At 35.9% G+C, this 22,572-nt stretch overlaps 1 protein-coding gene across 8 annotated transcripts in view; it reads right to left on the reverse strand.

The window, feature by feature from the left end:
* LOC311075851 (RALY RNA binding protein like) overlaps nt 1–22,572 on the reverse strand; it is a gene marked incomplete at its 5' end in the record, with an annotated part of 121,692 nt that overhangs the window by 13,554 nt on the left and 85,566 nt on the right. For 5 of the 8 annotated variants that reach the window (XM_084103494.1, XM_084103493.1, XM_084103490.1 and 2 more), the window contains one exon: nt 97–172. In XM_084103494.1, coding sequence (XP_083959620.1) covers nt 97–172 — 76 coding nt within the window. Of the gene's footprint in view, nt 1–96; nt 173–10,721; nt 10,999–22,572 lie in introns of those variants that run through there. The other 3 variants (XM_084103496.1, XM_084103497.1, XM_084103495.1) reach the window with 2 other exon arrangements.

The following is a 22,572-nucleotide window of genomic DNA, read 5'->3' on the forward strand; positions in this document are numbered from 1 at the left end:
TGTTATCATCTGAAGTCAAATTCACACAGTCAGAATGAGTTTTGTATATACAAGTATAGTCATATGTTGCCCTACTTCAATATAAAAAACACCCACCTGTAGACAGCAGTAAGGGGTCGCTTGGATCCCGCTTTAGGCCTGTAGGGTTTGGGCTCTCCGGCCATATTAATATCTGCAGAAACAGAAGAATTCAAAGTCAAACACCTGTAGAAATGAGTTCTCTTTGCATACTTAAGGCCCGTTCACGCCAGGGTTATAATCGATACCAAAAACTAGAACTATTAAAACATGGTTTACATAATATGTACATGGGGAACAGGACTGTGAAAATAAAGTGCTACCAATAACATGGCTGTATATTAAAACAGAAATTAAAATATAAATATTAGTTTAAAAAAATGTTGAAATGTTGCCTTGGTAATAAACTGAAATATGTTGAAGGGTAACACTTTATTTTACAGTGTCCTTCTTACGTTACATGTACTTACTACAGTATTACTACCAAAACCTAAACCAAACCCTTACCCTACTCAGAACTTAAATGTATGATTATACTAACAAGGACACCTTAAAATAAAGTGTAACCAGTTGAAGCACTAAAATTATGAACTATAAATTAAACCTAAATAGCAATATTTAAAATAAATATATAAAACTAATAAAATGACAAAAAGGCATAACAAAATTTCTTTTAAAAAAAATGTAACTAAAATTAACATGAAAACTAAACGCATAAAATAAAAGCAGATTCAAAATATTAAACTATAATAAAAAATAAAAATAAATAACACCGGTTCACACAAAGGACGATAGCTATAACGAATCGATAAAGATAATTTAAAAAGCTGTTCTAAATGTAAAAGAGTCCACACCACAACTAATGATAACGACAAAGAGGAATGACACCGTCAGAATCGCTTTCAAAATTATTTTTCCCAGCTGATTAAAATTAAGGTTGTCGGTTCTGTTTTTCAAACCACGACTATAGCCAAATAAATCCATGCAGCCTTTAATGACTGAAGCATGATGGGTAGAACAATGTGGTGCCTGTTTGAGGTTTAGTAAATAATTGGTACCCTAGGATTGTAAAACAAGAAAATATATATAATATCTAAAAATGTTGTGCAATACACCTCTTGAATGAGATTTCTATGAGAAATGCAGTCCATTAGAAATGCAATTCACATATAGCAGGCAAACAGAACTTTCTTATAAGGAAACATTTTGTGAAAAGGCATTTCATGCAAATAGCTGATAGCAGCAATGGTTCATTCACACCATATTGCTTCACGTAAATTCAAAATATTCTGCTTGAAAAGTATGTTTTGGCTTTCTTGTATCTCTAAAATAAATGCAACATGGTTTGGTATTCCTTTAACTAATGCAATGACATTCATAGATATATTTTTTAGTGTGTCCAAGTACATTTTTTGTGTTGTGCATGCTCAAATCTGCAGGCCAACATATTTCAGTCAATTTTGTGCAATTTGTAATCCACAGAGCTCATCTTTAAAGGAGCTGTAGATAAAAACATACCAAAAAAACCCCCCTTAATTTCCCTGCTGCAGTAAAAGAAAGAAGGGATGAATAGGAAGAGAAGGAATGATGAAGCACTTGACATTGGTGCATCTATATGTACATTAAAGCATTTCTTATCAAACCATCATCCTTGAACGATAGCACACAAAGCACAGAACATCTTTGAGAATTATCTCCACCATCTGACCCTCACTACCCAGCGCTCCTCCATCACAAAAACACACCGGTGCTGCAATACAAGGGGGTTCAGGGGGGAAACTCTGCCATAGCAATGCTTTAAGATGAATGCGATATGGTTACATTCACATCTTGTACTGTAGCTCTGAAATCTCACACTGATAGTGGAAGTACTTTCAGCTGTGAAGATTATGCAGGCAGAGTTCCTGTTCCTTAAACATTTTTGATCAAATAAAATAAATAAATACCCACTATAATATGAAAAACAAGCATGTGAATAAATTTCTATTTAAATATTTTTGGTAACACTTTACAATAAGGTTTCACTTGTTAACATTTGTTATTTACATTACATACAGTTAACATAACCTAAAAACAAAAAATACTTCTGCAGCATTGATTAATCTTAGTTAATGATAATCTCAACATTTACTAATACATTATTAAAATCAAAAGTTGTATCTATAAATATTAGTTATTTTTATTAACTAGCATTAACAAAGGTTAATAAATGCGATACAAATATATTGCCTCTTGTTAGTTCATGCATTAACTACTGTTAATAAATGAGACGTTAAAGCTACAATATGTAAGATTTTTGTAATAGAATATCCAAAAATCACTTGCACAGTGTGATATATTTCCTGCAGTTGTGTACTTACAATATCCCAAAAGTTCCCAAAGATTTTTAATTTCAGAGAAATTCCAATTTTAAATAATGGCTCGTCCCTGTCGCCCTGTCAATGACATAATATCCGCGTTATCCCTGGTTTCCGCTCGTAATGCCACAGTAACCATGGCGACAGACGTGGACAACTGCGTTACGTCTAGCGGCACGCTCACGCTGTTGTCGTTTCGTTCAAAATTATGGACCATGGCAAGCAGACTTTGGGACAAAAGGAGAACTAAACGAGGATTAATATCAGCGTGGCGTTTTCGAGATGCCGAGAGCTCCACGTCTACTAACTTCGACTTGACAGAGACGTGCAAATGTAGAGGTGAGCAAATGTACATAAATCTAATCAATGTTATATATCTCAACATGATGAAATGTTAGAATATGGTCAGTATGTTATTCTAATGTTAATTACTGCTAGTCTCATACAGAACTAACACATAGAATAACATTATAATTTTCAACACACTCAAATGCAGTTTAGTGTGAAAGTGTAGACCAAGTGAAACAGCACTGCGTTACCTCACAAGTTTAGTTCGTCTAATAAATTGACCTGTGTGACTGAGTATTATTCAGCACTTGCGGGTAAGTTAGTTCGGTAGAATGAAATGTCCTTTATATCCGCGGGACTCGCGTGTGGTGCAGATATCTGTCTCTCATTAGCAATCATGACCTGCTTCATACCACAGTCATGTTAAAAACATCAATGTATTCACTCATCCATAAACATTATTAGATCCTTCGGCATGACGGCAAGTTCCATAATTCTGCTTATACGTCATCAACATATGCCTTTGTTATTGTAAGAGGTTAGCGACCCCTAGCGGCCAAAAAATTACATATTTTAAGTGTTACCATATTTGTTTTTACAAATACATTTCTAATAATAATAATAATAATAATAATAAACACAATGGCAATGTTAAAATAAAAAACATGCATACTGCTCAATGTATACCGCACAGTATGTATACTATCTACAATTTAAATAGAAATGTAGTTTGCCGTTTTAAAGATTCCAGTCACATTCGAAAACACAATTTTAAAATGATAGCAGCAAAACAAGCAAACAAGGATATATTTGTTGCAATTTTTACAAAGCCTGTTGCGACTGGTGTTATGGGATCAAATCGAGAGGATAAAATATGACAGGAAACATGAAGCCTTTTCAGAAAGTATTTTCTTACAGAAATCCTGTTATATATGCTGATCTGGTGTAAATGCTCAAGCACATCGGCTCACGGAGTGACTCACACACGGTCTAGCCAAACTCACTCCATACAGCAGAATAAGCATCATGCTTTTAGGAGAAATCAGGTTCCGATTTCCATTTGATAAAGCATCTGTTTGCTTGCTTCAGATGTATGCATCACCTGTGCAAGGGTATCTGTCCAATAAAGGAAAGAGATGCAGCAGGGTGACATCTATTTTTCATTTTTACGCTGATTGATGGTAGTCACAAAAGGGTCATAGCTGTGGACACGAGGGAAATCTCTCATTTCATCTGCATCCGCTCATTGGAATTTGTAATGGTTGCCTGGAGACAGGCCGAGCCGAGAGGAGCTCTCCGTGGTCCTGAACCCTGGGCTGGCTGAGGGGGGGAGTGGCTCTTTTTCACTGTTTGGATCGAAACATCATGAAAGCTTTCCATTGAGACGGATACTCACAAAGAGACATCCGCAGCATCTGAAACAAGCCCTATTTTCAATGGAGATACCAAGGTCTTATTCACAAACATTTTTTATTTAACATAAGCAGTGTTTAGAGCGGTTCCAAAAAGTAAAATAAAAAATAACGAATGACATGAATGTCACTGCATTAGATAAAATGATCAAACTGAGTGGCATTTATTTTAAAGAAAGCACAAGCACGCTTTTTTATATAGCACACTTTTTCACAAGCACAAAATTATATACACTGTTCAAAATAAAGATAAAACGCATTGGGTTGTCAAACGTTAGTGGAACTTCATGAGTGTAACAATTTTAACCTCAAGACAACAACCCTCAAGAATGAAAAGCTGCTTTTGATTTGTTGTGTTGGTTCTCTCTGTATATCATGCTTTTTTTTTTTCCTCTCTATGAAGAACAACTTGCATCTTCCACCACCTTGTCCGATCTCTTCTCAGTTTGACCTTACAAACACAGCTGTGTACAACCATTAATCACAAAAATCTTGCAATTACTGTGGCAGAGTCAGGCAGACTATGCAAAAACATAAATACACAGAGGGTTCACTGAGAGGAAATGATGAGGTCAGTATCTCCTCTGAATCTCTGGTTTATTGAAGTGCCCCATTATGCTTTTTTCCGGATGTTACCTTTCCATATATCACCACCATATTCAGATATTACCATAAAAACGACACCATAGTAAATGTTCTTATCACTGTGAATCAGATGTTTCCAACACACACTGTAAGTGGTAGACTAATCACAACAGACTGGGCCATATATATATATATATATATATATATATACACAGTTGGACAGCAATATAAATAGGCTTTTAAAAATAGGAGAAACACCTTCAGTTATGCATCTAATCAAACTCCATTGTATTTTGTTCACTAGGCAATATGGCTAAAACTACTGCAATTTTTGTCCCAGTGTGTGTTCAGTAAATCACTTCTACACATGATAACGTATTTACAAAATGGTAATTTTCCTATTCAGCCTATGTCATGCAATTCTGCATACTGGGGGGACCGTGCAGTTCACTATAATATGCAATTCATGGTCACCCCTTGACATCCATTTTAAAACAATTCGAGAACCACTGTATTAAGATGCAAGCATTTCTGAGATCAAAATACTTGAAGGCCCCCTTGGTGAAAATCAAGCTTTTAATGTTGTTTATATGTCTATGTGGTGTTTTTAATATGCTTGACAAACCATGTGCAGATTCATAATTCAACCACTGCTGAGTATTTTCTCCTTAAAACTGCGGTGGACCAAAGACAGTCTCAAAACTGACGTCACAAACTAACCAATCAGGTCAACGTGTGATCGTCAACGGGTGGATCTCTGAGCTGGTGTGAGTGAGTGGAGGCGGGGATATGCATATTCATAGACACGCGTATACTAATTGAGGCAAGGGTGTAGAGTTACATTCAAGCTATTATAAGGCATGAATAATTTTATTTTCAAGGAAAAACGTTTCAATATGTCATTTTGGTGATCAAAGATGAGTTTTAAGGGATAAAATGTTTGACTACTGGGGAACTTTAAATGGTTTCTTAGAAAAGGAGAGAGAAGGGGTGACTGGTGAAACTGAAATATGTGCAGAATGAATGGGAAGTGAATGGAATCAAACTACTTAATTTAAAGTGACGCTTGTGCACTTTTATTCTGTTCTCAACTGGAATGTAGTGGAGGAAATACACAACTGACAAAAACACGTGAAAATATAACTGCATTATAGCACTTACAATGCAATGTAATGCAATAATAAAATAAAATTCTAATCTTTATTTTTATTTAAATCTATCTATCTATCTATCTATCTATCTATCTATCTATCTATCTATCTATCTATCTATCTATCTATCTATCTATCTATCTATCTATCTATCTATCTATCTATCTATCTATACCCCAGCTGGGTGCTGATTTATCCTGAGTTGCCATCTGTTTTGCTGCTTGCTAAAGAGAAGAGCAAGCAGACTGCTACTTACAGCCAAACCTTCATTTTCTTCCACTTAGCACACTGTCACATCTGAAAGTCACAGTGAAAGTAAGGTATACACACACACTTTCTCTACCAGCCATAGACTCTGCAACATCTCCATGGGACATCTGTTTAAATCCTGATATTCAGCAGGAGGTATACCTATAATTAAGCTGATGCATTTGATATGTGTAGTGTATGTTCATCTTTCTCACTGTTCTCTCAAGAAAACACCGCATCTAATCTCATCTACTTTTAAGGAGCTATTTAGAAATTGACAACCCCTGATTAAAAGGGCAGCATGCTGCGAACATCTTGTTTTGTCTTCTATGGATGAAAGCAAGTCGAATGGTTTTGCAACATGCATCTACATGAAAGTGAGTAAATTATGATAATATTCATTTTTGGATGAACTATTCCTTTAACAGAAAATGTAGCGACCACGAAAGGGTCTATATGCAAGAGATTTTCCGCAGAGTTGAATGTGGCTTACTTATGCATTCATTTAAAATTCCTTTACTGACCTAATTAAATGTTTCAAGTCTGGCAACACTCATCTCACGTCAGCGCAGACCTCTCAAACAAGGACTGCTTTATTTCTTGAAGTTGCATCTATACAGTGTGACCAAGTCATCCAGCCCTAAATCTGAAGGGACCTCTGTAAAATAACTCTGCTGCAGACAATATTAAGCCAAAACATCAAGCACAAACTTTAAATGAGTAAATAATGAAGCACTGCAGGCGCCTGAGGGTTTGGGGTGTTAACGGGCTTATAGTCGGTGATCAGACGCATATGGCGAGATGTGAGCAGCTACAGCAAACATAAACATCTCCCATGCGGATTCTCTCTGATAATCCAGCCGTATGAAACGATCATGCCTTTTGATGATAATCGGGCTGAGGAATTATCCTTTGCACTAAATCAGTTACAGCAAAATATCCTAACAAAATCCTGTTTCCATGCTTTGAACCACAGATCAGCGAGAGATTTTAGAACAAAACCACAGTATTCATCGTCCAGCTAGGATTTAAAGACCAAAGTTAAGATTGTGATGCCAAGCTGCCAATTTTTACTCTAAATTAAACAGAATTTTGTGGAAGTGCACACCATTTTATAATGGAGGAATTTAGTTCATAAACTAGAGTATTTGAACCAGAAAACCGATCAAGTGCCCTTGCATTGGGCCTGTTGCTCGAAATAGCCTGCATTCTGCTTGACTGGGATTTCCACAAAATTAAGAACGGGAAGCACATAGTGACAGAAAGCACATGTTTTAGTCTTGGGGGAAGCTCATTCTTTTTCCATTTACAACCCAAGGACTCTTTATTTTTTGACTGGATGTCTCGTACAGCTTTTCCACTCATTCGCTGTCTTTGTTCTCCTGACACTGCTGAAATAATCCATCTGATATAGCACTAGTAAGAAATCTGCCATACACCTATAGCTGGAATTGATTTGCACCAACAGGTACAACAGCTGGGCTGTGTGAATTTACATGATCAGAGCAGGAAGCAATGAATTACACAATTAAGTGATGTTGACAGATCTAATATGTCTAATATATTTGTGATGCAGCTGCGCACTTAGATTAAATAAATCAATTAACTAACAAGAACATCTCAATAAGAGGAGTTTAGTTAGGATTAAACAAACTATACTCTAGTATGAATATCAATAAAGCTTGCGCAAATACAAAAACATGAGCATTATATTGCCATTCTCTCAAAATGGAAATGCCATTTTGGCTGCCTATGCAAATCCATTTTGTTTGAGGCCAGAGGACATGCATCTATAAGGAACTCTTGTGAAATGTAAACAGCTGTTGGGAGCAAATCCACACTCATCACAGTCACAGCCCCATTCCTCACAGCCCAGTGGGTCAGGGATGACCAGGTCAAATCCATCACTCAGATGTGCATTGTGACTCTGAGATCTATAAACCTGCACTGACAGGGTTATCACACGGCAGACAACAGGCCCAGTGAGAACAGCTATTATGAACTTGGAGATTTCATTAAAAAAAAAAAAAAAAAAAAAAAAAAAAAAATTATATATATATATATATATATATATATATATATATATATATATATATATATAAAAATGGTGCAATTAAATATCTTTATTAGTAGTAGTAACTGAGCAGTAAAAACAGCTCTGGTATTCCATTTAGATCATTTTTATAAGCCGTCGCCTCCTAATCCACATCTGAATGTCAGGAGGGATACAAAGTAGTGTGTGGGGCTGTTCATAAATTTAGAAATGTCTACTTTTAGAACGTGCTAGTTTTAGGAGTCTTATGCGTGTCAAAGATGCAGATATAGCTGCTGTTTAATATAAGAATTTGCATAGATGATGCACAGTTACGTTCACAGCAGCCGAATATGGTTGTCACTCTGCTTTAGGATGCCATATGGTCACGGTTTAGGTATTAAAGAGTGACAACCACATTTAATAAACAAACTGGCTACTTTAAATGCTGCACTATAAATAATAAAAATATAAATAATGCACTATAAAATTGGAGTAATCACCACAAGATCAAGATGAGTTCATTAAAGCAGCATGCATAAAAATTACTGTATAACCATCTAAATTAAAATGAGCAGAAAAGTAATTAGCAGACTATCCTCATAACACACATTATTATGTGCACAAAGCCACTGTTTAACATGCATCTCAAGAGGTTTAGTTACTGATAATAGATTATCTGCATAGTTCGATCACGACGATGATGGTGATGACGGTGATTATGAGGAGGAGGAGGAGGAGAAAGAGGAGGACAATGAATGGTCATGAAAGGAATTATTAAGGGATTTTTTATGACACTTTAAATTGCTCAATTGATCCTGGCTCAATGTAATATTAGAGGAGAACAATGACAGTCCATTTACTCAAGATGAATCATTTCAGCTCCTGAATAGCCCAAAATACCAAAACATCCATCATCCATCATGCTTCAATTATATACACAATACAGCTGAGCTGACAAGGGTTTCAATAGGTAACACAATCACACATGCGACCACTTAAAACACACGATGCGTTCCGATTGACAGGGTCCCTAGTACGCAGTGTTCATTGCTCCCTACTCCTAAACATGTTTATTAGACTTTATTGTATATTTAATTGACTACTGCAGCTATTAAATGACTATTAACAGATTTCAAGCTGTACTGTAATTGTCATTCATTATGAAAATAAATTGATTTGATTAACTATGTGTAAACGGGTTCTTCATTAATGGTCTTAATAATTGTAGCGGTCTCATCTTGTGTATTTTCTTTCCCATGCGGAGCTGCATAGTAAACATTCCTGAGGTAAATAAAGTCAATTAAATGATTTAATTGACTTTATTTACCTCAGGAATTTAAAAGCAGATAGTCTGTCTTGTTGGCAGAGGCTATTTACACTAACTCCGCCCACTGAAGTCTGGTCGGGCCAGACAACTTTACAGAAGATGCTATCATGTTGTCAACAGAAGCAATGGTGTAAGGCGAGTGGCAGAAAGCTTTGACGCAAATCAACCCGTGTACGATTTTGCCTTTTGCTGAACTTACTTTTCTTATCACATATAGCCTAACATCTAGTGATGGGTCATTCATGAACGTCTGTCATGAACGTCTGTTCATTGCGTCTGTCACGCGACAAATGAACGAAAGACTCGGAAGGTAAAGTAATTGTTTATGTTTCCTGTGAATTATTTTTGACTGCATTATGATTTCTTGATTCAGAATATCAAGATTGTGTAAGTGGATGTGTTTGGGAAATTTGGCTGCTAAAAGTATAACATTTAAAGCCACTTAAATGAACGAAATGACTCAGAATTTTTTTTTTTCAATTTGATGAACGAGATCAAACAAGAGAGTCAGTAAAATGATCTGAACTTCCCATCACTAATAACATCAGAAAGGCATTTATTTTCAATAAAAAAGTGCCCTTCGAACTGAACATGTTCGCTCCCTTCAGGTTGGAATCTCACTTTAAGGGATAGTTCACCCATAAATTAACATTCTGTCATCATTTACCCACCCTCAATTTGTTCCAAACCTGTATGAATTTCTTTCTTTTGCTGAACACAAACTGAAATATTTCAAAGAACGTTGGTAACCAAACAGTCAATGGCACCCATTGACTTTCATAGTAGGAAAACTAATATTATTGAAGTCAATGGCTACCATCAACTATCTGGTAACCAACATTCTTCAAAATATTTTCTTTTGTGTTCAACAAAAGAAAGAAACTCATACAGGTTTGGAACAACATGAGGGTGAGTAAACGATGACAACGATGATTTTTGGGTGAACTGTCCCTTTAAGATGGCGGAGTAGCCTACCCCGAGAAGTCCACTTACGCTCGACTGGAACGCACCTATGGATTCAACTGAATCTACCATCAGCATTATGAGGATGTTTCTTATCTTTCTGATGTGACATGCGCCTGTAGACATGTGTATCTCTACTACTCATGCACAGCACTGAGAATTTACCAACATGCAACTGAACAGGTGAGAATGACATGGAAGAAATACAAATATACATGCCGTTGTTTACCAATATTAAGCTTTCCATGACTAGTTGCGAGTTTATGCTAATAAAGAGACATGCACTGAATGCAAAACAACACATTCTCAAAGTTACACTGATGGTCGTAAACTCACACCGGTGATTTCGACGTTTCCCTTTAAACATGGTCATTCTGAACGGCTCCAGTTTGACGGCTTGAAAATCCTGCTCGCGCTCGGGAAGATTAGACCGAACCTCAGCTGCGAATTTGAACAAACAGAAACAGATCTGCTTTTTCTAAAGGTAAGAAAACGAGACCAACGAACCAACAGACGCTACCATTACTGTGGTATAGAAAGGGGTGCTTATATCTAGATAAGAGGCGGCTCCAACAACGGTGAAGGCTTGTTTAATGATATTCATGATACAGTCATTTAGGATTGGACGCAAGCACGCGACGTCAGCCCTAGCGATTAATATTCAAGATGCAGTCTTCCTCATTCCTCACGTCAGCACGTTCTAATTAATATTCATGAACCTTCGCTATGGTAGGATTTGTAATTTCAACAAATCTAGATTCAATGAACTCGCATGTTACGATCATTTATTAATTTTCTGCTATTTAGCAGTAACGCCGATTAGTAGCCTAATAATTGCATGCACCTATTTAATAGACCAAAAATTAATAATAGTCCTACATGATGATACATATTATTATAAGCCATTAAAGTTGGCCTATATTTATGCAAAACAATAATAATAATTTAAAAGAATAGACTAAATTATTATCTATGACTCTTTACATTTTTCCTCATTTATAAAAGTGTTAGATTTCCCAGAACCTCTCAGTTCTGGGATTTTTAACTGATTCTCTATATTCTACATCGAACTTCTTTCATAATAACTTAAACAAAACATTTTTTTCAATTAATTTAATATTTATGTGTACAATTTGTAATTTTTTAAACATTTATTTCAACAACAACAAAAATAGTGTCTGCAATATCAATAGGCCTACAGTCAGAAGTCTTCATTACGCCTTTTCTCCAAAAACTAAAGTGTGATAGCCTACAATATTCAAATCCATGCCAGCATTCCTGAGTTTCTCAGAAAAAGGAAAGAAAAGCTGCCAGTATCCAATTTCATCACAAACTGGCATCACTCTCTCCTCACATTCAGGATTATTAATATGTTCCAAACATTTGCATATAGAGTTACATAAACCCTCAGGTTAGGTGCTGGGACCAAATGAGATGCAATCACGCCTGCTTTCCCCCACCCCCACACACAATTTTCATCTTTGTGAACCACGATTGTGATTGTGATCATATTATTTTCTGCTGCAAGGGATTGTGTTGTTAAGGAGACAGAGAAAGAAAATGTACAGTCCTACACTTCTAATAATGTGTGATTTCTTCAGTTAGCTGTCAGTGAGTGCATGGCTATCAGTGTGTGGGTTGTTTCTGACCAAAATAGCATCGAAAATGTACTTTTCACGATCCGACTGAGAAAGATACCAGAACAATTATCTGCATATCCTGACCTACTTTAAACGACCAATTACTGCGCTTTTAATAAGGCAGGGGCAATTAATGGTTTTCTATAATATCATCAACATGTCCAACTGATCTCATTTGAAAGTGCATTTTTATATGAACATAATATTGATCTTTTAACAGAAGTGAAAACAGCTCTGACTTGAAGTAACTGAAAATAAGAGAGAAAGAGGGGTGCAAATTTAAGAACATCTGGATTTGTATTTATACTTTGAGAAATATCTTGTGGAAAATAAGCATGTTTTCACACACACACACACACACACACACACACACACACACATATATATATATATATATATATATATATATATATAATAAGCTCATTGTTTCTGCCTAATTAATACATGATGTTAGCTAACTGCATGATTTGCATTATCTTACAACTGTACATTTCTGATATATGGACACATATATTATCTTGGAGTTGGACACAGTCACCTCTGATAACAGATCACTCTAAATTGTAATGTAGACTCATGGATTTTCTGTAAAGCTGCTTATATCAAACATCTGTATAGCATGTACATGTAGACGGTTGCAGGAAATTTGGAAACACAACATTGCCATCTTCTGGATAATGCAATGCAGCGCCTTTAAGAAATCACAAATAACAGAAAATGTTGCAGAATATCATGTTGATGTGATTTGAGATGTTGAGGTGTAAAGATATATGAAATCTCAAGTTGATCTATTCTTTAATGATCTTTAATTAGGAACAGTTCAACCCTCCAAAAGTTCTTATTTTAGTCATGTAGTGTAGTAATAGTCATCTCAAACCTGAATGACTTTGTCTTTTTACACATGAAAGGAGTGATTTTGTAGAATGTTTTGGCCATTTTGTTCCATATAATAAAAGTGAATTGAAATGAGACAGTCAAAAAAAAAAAAAAGGAATGACAGAATTTAAAATTTTTTTGGTGACTTTAAGTCAAACTTGTATTGAAGCAGATGTATTCAATAATTGAATTTTTATTTATCACATGCAGCAGAAACTGACAAAATAAGCAATAGACCTTTAAAAGATGATAGAATTTGCCCGAACTGCAGCCTTTCCCCCCTCACAGATGTTATTCCAGTGAAGAAAATGCAGTTCAGTGATGCTCAACATTCAAAGTGGAAACATGTTGGACACATCCTCTAAAATATAGCCTGTGACAAGTTTCTTCTGATTGTTTATATCTGTGAGAACTAGTGACATTAAAAAGCCAACCTAAATTATCTTAATGGTTGTAAATGGATAAAGTGATGATTTATAGCTGAAAATAACCTCATAATGGGACTAGAGTGCACAAAATCACATGACAACACTGAAATGCTACTTAAACAGTCATTGAAGTCTGACTGATTTAATGGAGTGTCATATCGCTTGCAGTCAGTCATCTGACCACACACACACACACACACACACACACACACTTGAATATCCCAACAAATAATGGCTCTGGAAAATAGGAAAATAGAGAAAGCATCAAGCATGGAATCCTATTTGCACATTTTATTTCTCTTTAGGGGTCTTTCTCGATCATATCCATTCATATCTCGATCATATCCATTCATATCTCGATCATATCCATTCTATTCCACCCGACCGGGATGCTTCCTTCAAATAATAGAAGTCATAATGAAGAGCGTATTGTTCCCTTTTGCTCAGTTCAGTGGAGCTGATATCCACCATGATGGCACACAGTGCTGGATTAATGGAGTGTGCTTGATGGATGGTACATCGCACCAAACTACAGTCAAAGACAGTCTCACAGCAATACAGGAAAGGAAAGGTGTAGAGATTTAGACGGCATCTGGTATTAAAGGGAATAGTTCATGCTAAAATCAAATCTGATTTGTGTATATTCACACTGCATAAAAAATAAGTGTGAGAATGTCAGAGTATCTCTGCTATCAGATTTATCTTGATGTTTATGGATTTGGATTCTTTTTTGTCGGAGAGGATAGAAGGCTGTAATGGACTCAGTGGACTGTTTGATGAGAAAATATATTCAGTGGGATATACTGTAGCATGTGACCTTTAACACAAAAACACAAATCAGTGTATGACCGGAACAGGATTATGAAAAGGTCATGGAGCGATAGACACTCCAGGTGTGAAAGGAAAAGGAAACTATGGGACTGAGAAAATCAAATCAAAAGAAATTATATATTTACAAGGATCATGTGACACTGAAGACTGGAGTAATGATGCTGAGAATTCAGCTTTGCATCACAGGAAGAAATTACACTTCAAACAGAAAGCAATTATTTTAAATGGTAAAAATATTTCACAATATTACAGTTTTTACTGTATTTTTCATAAAAAAAGTGCAAATGTATTTATAAATAATATATTAAATAAAATATTTTGTAAAAATTGTTTTGATATTTTATATAAGTATCATTTAAAAATATTTTTAAATTATACTTATAGAAATTATTGAAACAATTTTTACAAAATCTATTATTTATTACCGTTTTTACTGTATTTTTCATAAAAAAAATGTAGCCTTGGAAAATCTTACTGATTTTATATATATATATAAATTACTGAAACATAATTTTTACAAAATATTTTATTTAATATATCATTTATAAATGCATTTGCACTTCTTGTGTCCAACAACCACAAACAAACAAACAATCAGAATATTCTTTAAGCAAAATATGTATTTTTTTTGTCATTTGATTTTGCGGTGAAATGTGACTCGGACATGTTTTTGTAAGATTCACCCATAAGGGAAGGATAAAGAAAGGCAGCACTGTTCTACATGAGTGAGTCTGGTCTCTGATTCCTGCTTCCTGCATGAGTCGTAACACACTAGTCTCGCCTCATCCTGATTATGAGCTGGTTTGGGGTCAGTGCACTCATGGACCCACATTCTCTGCTAATCTAATTCTGAGCACAGGCCGATCTGAAGCCTGTCAGAAATTCAGTCGTGGTCTTCCTCCTGCTGTGAAATGGGAAGGTGCTTTTGAAGATAAGAGGGATTAGAGATGGTGGGAATGGTTTTACAGTCTTCATTCAGTAAATTAATCTCGGGGAGATTACGCAGAAAATTGAGAGAGGTTTTACCCTTTTCTGATTTATATGAATTCAATTCATACTGCAGGCTCAGCATTAAGGCCAAATTCAAAAATCAGACAGATAAATAAGATGTTACTTCAGAGATTATAAATGAAGTCTTAAGTGATGAACTGGACAGCCTGCCTCAAGACGGAAGCCAATTCTGATTTACAGCTTTAATTCCGATATGAACCACAGGGTGGCGCTCTAAGATCATTATGAACCAGTACTGCTGGGAAATGAGCATCAAATTCAGATCTGAAAGCGTTTCAGATGTCTGCAACACAATTCCACAAAGAAATTATTGGTTAATACAATCTGATTTAGTCTCCATCAAGAGTTATTCATCCTATCTAGAGACTAAATTACATGTGACAGCAGAACTGTGAGATGGGAATGGGGAGGAATATGGATTCATTTTCTTGGCTGATATGAAGTGCATAAATCCAGCAGGAGCTCATAATAATAATGTCACCGTTAGATCAGGTCAAGGGTCAGTTTGTTTAACACTCAAGGCCAGCGCTGCTTCAACAATGTAAAGTAAGGACATAGAATATAAATTTCATTTTCAGTGTAGCTTTTTTTATTCTCATGACAGTGGAGGTCTTGATGTGATTTCACTTGACACATCTAACCCCTGAGCGCTCTGTAAGAATAATAGACACTCCAGTCTGCTATAATTTTGCTCCAATGTTGCTCAGATTTTTTATGTCTTACTAGACTTAATGGAGTTCTCAATTATGTTATATTTTAGTATCAGTATATGCTTCTACTTACAGTATATTCTTGTTTTAAGAATAAAAAACAACAAAAAAGTGATAAAGATGTTTACATTATTGCAAAATATTTTATTTCAAATAAATGTTATTTTGTTCTCTATTCATAAAAGAATCATATCACAGTTTCCACAAAAATATGAAGCAGCACAACTGTTTCAAACATTGATAATAATAAAGAAATGTTTCTTGAGCATGAAATCAGATTAGAATGATTTCCAAAGGATCATGTGATACGGAACACTCTAAACCCGAATAATTTGGCAAAACTCAAAACAAACAAACAAAAAAAAAAATATAATAATAATTAGGTAATCAGTTTTTAAGTTTTTAAGTTAAGAAATTCAAAGTTTAAGTAAGCAGAACTGGCAGATATTTATTTGTACATTTTTAATTGCTCTTAACTTGAACCATTTGAGTTAACTAATTCATACATTTAACTTAATTTAAATTATCATGTAATCTCAACTTAAATATTTTTAGTAGTGGAAACTTGGCTACCGTTAACTAGATAATTCAGTGAATGCTAACTTGCTTGGTAACACAATGCTTTGACAGCATTAGCATAGCATAGCAATAAGTACGACAATATAGAACATTTACCATATATCTGTTCTCAGACCAAACTCATGATCCACTCGTCACCATTGCCCAAAAAAACAACATAATAGAAACTATTCTAAATTAGCATAGCAAAACATTAAACACTACTAAATCTCCCACTTAACATTAATCTTGCACAAAAAAACATTATATAAAACTTAATTTGAGCATTTACTCTCCCTTTGAGTGTCATGGCAAAGAATGCTGGGAAATAGAAATCCCAGCCCAGTTTCAGTTAAATTTAAGTTCGTCTAAATGAAAAGACACAAGTTCATAAAACTCAAAACAATGAAACAATTAATGAAATGAATGAAACTTAAAATGTGTCAGTTTTGTGAACTCAAAAGAAAAAGAAAGTTCTAAATGCTCATAAAAGCTAATTTGATTGAACTAATTTGTTTAATTTAAGTTTACCCCACTCAAAACTGGAGACTGGAGTAACAATGCTGAAAATTTGTCCAAAATTTTGACTTTGCCATCACAGGAATAAAATCAATTTAACATTTCTGCATATTAAAATAGGAGTTAAAATCCTACGCTATTTGCTAAAACTGATTTTCTTTTCAAAGCTTGTTACGCATTTATTTCCATGCTAAACGTCAATAGTTCTCGATCAATCCGCCCATCCCGAGTGTAAAAGTCTTTATTTGTTCTTCACTTAATTCCAGTGCTGTCTAAGCGAAACAATTGCGATATCAAAGAGATCTAATTAGTGATTTCCCTTTCCTGCTACTCTAACCGCAGGTAAAGACTCCTGGATCAACCCTGGGATAAGTGTTTTGCTCAGGGCCACTGCAGTGACAGGACAACAATGGGATTTGAGTAACTCTGGGTCGCCCCTGCTTGAGATTGCACCTGGAACCTGAGGCAAATCACACATTCTACTTGACTCCTTCCTTATAGAGAGCCAGAGGAAGCTTGAAGTTGAACGAATCTCTCATTTGGCATTATATATTTGCAGTAAACTTCCCTGCTCTTGTCTCCCTCTGGCTTCTCCTCTATCCTTCCTCCTCCCCATGACTTTTCTCCTTTTAAATGGAACATCTTGTAGTTCAGGCTTCTGCAGGATATCAAAGAGCTTTATGGCAGTATCACGGCATAAACATTGTTGATGCAATGCTGATGGTTGTCAAGGGCACAGCAGTCATGAACTTCATGCGAATGGATGTACTTTTTAACCTTTTTTATGATTAGTAGGAGGTAAAAATCTCTTAGATCCAAGAATATACGTCCGATGACGTGCCTCGCGAATGACACGATTTCTCCACAGCACTTATAGGGTTAGAGTCGTTACAGCCAGTGCTCTGATTAAAAGCCTGTATACGCTCACGTAACAGACTGGAAGAGCTATCTGTATGCGTTTAATACACTTCAGGTTGATGTGTAAGTGTGAGTCAGTCTGTTCGCCTGGAGATAAAGGTCAGGTGTTGTCACTTCATGGAAACCAAGATGTTGTGTGTTTGAGTGTAAAGAGCAGATCCTTTATGAGGTCTCACAGGGTTGTGTGTGTTCATCGGCCTGGATGACATCTCCATTAAACCACTGCATTTAGGATGTAAGTTCACTTTCTGGCCCCTCGTCACATCTAGAGGTCCCCTGTCACGGATGAGTGTGAGGAAGATGATGTGAGGGTTAAGATGTGAACGGGAAAGGGATCAGAATTTGTCATACACTTGGAAAAGGCAAAAAGCACTGCCTAAAATCTTTAACCCATACTGTTAAAAAGTTGGTGTTTTTTTTTTTTTAAAGAAATTAATACTTTTATTTATCAGGATGCATTAATTTAACCAAAAGTGACACTTATCATGTTACAAAAGATACAAAACTATCACGTTTTCCACACAAAAAAAATTTCAACATTTAAAATAATTAAAAATATTTTTTCTTGAGATGCAAATCAGCATATTAGAAGGATTTCTGAAGGGTCATGTGACACTGATGACTAGAGTAATGATGCTGACAATTCAGCTTTGATCAGGAATAAATTACATTTAACAAATGTTATTAAAAAAGTTATATTAAACTGTATTATTATTATTATTTCCCAATATTATGTTTTACTGTAGTTTTGATCAAATAAATGAAGCTTTGGTGAGCACAAGACACTTTTTTTCAAAAACATTATAAAATCTTACCAACCTCAAGCATTTGAACTGTATTGTACTTGTATACAAGCTCATTGTTAAATAATCTTATAATCCCATTGATTAAATAGAATAAATTCAGCCTATTTAGTATTCTGCCTAAAGGGGTTTATATACATTTGTACTTCTCTAAAGTTATGTAAAATGTAACATTTTTGATATACTTGTTAGTGTCTATTGCAAACATATGAAAATTTATCTCACTTACTGATGAAACCTGCAAAAAAAAAAAAAAAAGACATAATGATGCCTTCGTTCACGGCCAAACATTAAGACCTTGCTTTGCGTGTTTGAAAGGTGTTCCTTCACTCCATTCAATGCATCAGTTTCACAAAATTCATTCTGCTCCTGTTGTGTACAGGACAATCACACAAACGTATATATTCATACAGTACTGTGATGAAAAATATCTTATCCTATTGCTTTTTTCCCTGTTTTTGTACTCTGTGCCACTCGAACATCTGAGTGTCATTCAAATACATAATAATATCTGAGGATAACTGAGGCTTTACAGAATCCTGTGAGACTGGATTGGAAGATGAAGATGGAGCTGTGAGGATGAAGATGTGAAGATGTGAGTATTTGAGGACCAGGGAGAAGTCTGTGGTGAGGTTTTGAATAGCATTAAAATTCATTTGGTTATCATTAAATCATACTGATTTAAACCTACATCCTTCCCCCGTCGAGGCTGTCAGACCTCTGATTCATGTTTGCATTAAAGGGCACTTTGAAGTGTGTTTGACATGAGCTGCATGGAATTTTAATGGGTGTTTTTAAACTGGATTGACTTCCTGGACTTTATATAATGAACAGATTTAATTTAGTCTTATTACTCAGACGTGAAGCTCAAACGTGCTGCGTAACATGAGAATGAACCTCACTGGTTCTTGAAGAAGCTCAAAATTGCTGCGTAACACGAGAAAGAACCTCATTGGTTCTTGCAGAAGCTCAAACGTGATGCGTAACACGAGAATGAACCTCATTGGTTCTTGCAGAAGCTCAAACGTGATGCGTAACATGAGAATGAACCTCATTGGTTCTTGCAGAAGCTCAAACGTGCTGCGTAACATGAAAATGAACCTCATTGGTTCTTGCTGAAGCTCAAACGTGCTGCGTAACATGAAAATGAACCTCATTGGTTCTCACTGAAGCTCAAACGTGATGCGTAACACAAGAATGAACCTCATTGGTTCTCGAAGAAGCTCAAACGTGATGCGTAACACGAGAATGAACCTCATTGGTTCTTGCAGAAGCTCAAACGTGATGCGTAACATGAGAATGAACCTCATTGGTTCTCGAAGAAGCTCAAACGTGATGTGTAACACGAGAATGAACCTCATTGGTTCTTGAAGAAGCTCAAACGTGCTGCGTAACACGAGAATGAACCTCATTGGTTTTTGCAGAAGCTCAAACGTGATGCGTAACACGAGAATGAACCTCACTGGTTTTTGCAGAAGCTCAAACGTGATGCGTAACACGAGAATGAACCTCATTGGTTCTTGCAGAAGCTCAAACGTGATGCGTAACATGAGAATGAACCTCATTGGTTCTCGAAGAAGCTCAAACGTGATGTGTAACACGAGAATGAACCTCATTGGTTCTTGAAGAAGCTCAAACGTGCTGCGTAACACGAGAATGAACCTCATTGGTTTTTGCAGAAGCTCAAACGTGATGTGTAACACGAGAATGAACCTCATTGGTTCTTGAAGAAGCTCAAACGTGCTGCGTAACATGAAAATGAACCTCATTGGTTCTCGCTGAAGCTCAAACGTGCTGCGTAACACGAGAATGAACCTCACTGGTTTTTGCAGAAGCTCAAACGTGATGTGTAACACGAGAATGAACCTCATTGGTTCTTGAAGAAGCTCAAACGTGCTGCGTAACACGAGAATGAACCTCATTGGTTTTTGCAGAAGCTCAAACGTGATGTGTAACACGAGAATGAACCTCATTGGTTCTTGAAGAAGCTCAAACGTGCTGCGTAACACGAGAATGAACCTCATTGGTTCTCGAAGAAGCTCAAACGTGATGTGTAACACGAGAATTAACCTCATTGGTTCTTGCAGAAGCTCAAACGTGCTGCGTAACATGAAAATGAACCTCATTGGTTCTCGCTGAAGCTCAAACGTGCTGCGTAACACGAGAATGAAACTTGTTGGTTCTCGCATGTCAAGTGAACATGCTTGAACTTACGTTTCCACAACTGATATGTGAGTTGATGAATGTTTATATGTGAATAAAAGCCTAAATAACATCTGTTTATCATATAAACTAAAGCGATCGAGTCTCTTCAGAATATTTGGACTAAACCAGTCAATTCATATAGATTCGTTTTACAATCTCTTTATGAACTTTTTGAAGTGTCAAAGTGGTAGTTGCGTAGCTGTTAATGGAGGAACAGAAAGCTCACAGATTTCATTAAAAGTATCTTCATTTGTGTTCTAAAGAAGAACGAAAGTCTTACAGGTTTGAAACGACATGAGGGAGTAATTAATGACAGAATTTTCATTTTTGCGAACTTACTATGATTTCAGGATTCTTTGATGAAAAGAAAGTTAAAAAACAACAGCATTTATATGAAATGTAAATCTTTTGTAACAGTATACTGTATATGTGTTTACTTTTGATCCATTTAATCTTCGCTGAATAAAATTATTAATTTCTTACTAAGCCCTAACTTGTATGGCCTATATATATTAAAGGTACACTATGTAACTTTTTTTGCAACAAAAAAAAATTTATATAATGAGCGCGTACATCATGAATCCATCTTCCAAACCGTGTTATTGTCTTAATCTGAATCATATGGTAGGCTATGCACATTATAAGTGTTTATATTCTGAGTATTTTAGACCGATCTGGACACCAACCTCTGCGGAGGAGCACAGTACCTGCGTGAATCATCATAGACATAAACAGAGAGAAGTAGTTCCGGCTACAATGTTCTTCCACAAGACGCACACAGTTTTGTTTATTAACCACTAGAGCGCCAAAAGTTACATAGTGTACCTTTAAGAAAGTGTTCCATTTCGATTACACATTGACTTTGAAATCAAACATTTACGAATATTAACATGAACCACATGCATACATTTCTATTCTTGCACTGTTTATGGTTTCCAGGTATGAGGCCATGTTACATCAGGTAATGGAAGAATTTGCACCACAATACTGTCATCTACAAAAGCAAAGAATGTTCTCCTCTCATTAAAAGCCTGTTTGTTTTGCTGCCATATCTATGTGCAATTATACAGTGAGTAACATTTGTTTTATTTGCAATTAACATTGTTTTCCCTGGTGAACGCACATAAGAACGAACTTGTGACTCACTAGCTGAGAACAACCCATTGTTTTCATCTGAAAGCAGAATAAAGTCTTGTGAAAACAATAAGAATTGCTATAAATATTGAATCGCTGACTACGATTGCCACGGCATTTGAAGAAGCCATCTGAATATACAAAGGTGGCCGCAAATAAATGCTGAAATGCTCTTCGCCTCAGGGCACCCTGTGAGGCCTATGCATAATCGTCAGTTATGTTGAGATATGTCTGAATGCATGCCACAGATTGTGTCATAATAATGCCGGTTGTCGTCTGTCTTACCTCTTTTCTTCTCTTACAGATATTATTATCAATTAATGAGCATGTTCTGTACGATTTCAAGCCCTGCCGTCGCAAGATAACGGCCACATTGTATCTGGCACAAACACATTTTATTATCTAGTTTCCGGCTGGAGCGGTGGGAATGAAAACCTCACCTTTCTTTATTTCACACACATACTCATACACACACACTGATATTTACCCATGGATTTTCATGGCTCTCAGAAGGCTCGGCCAGTCTCAGACGAGGGGAAAAAAACGCACAGCTT

This window comes from Abramis brama (genome assembly GCF_963993115.1).
Source record: "Abramis brama genome assembly, chromosome: 24".
NCBI classification, from domain to species: domain Eukaryota; kingdom Metazoa; phylum Chordata; class Actinopteri; order Cypriniformes; family Leuciscidae; genus Abramis; species Abramis brama.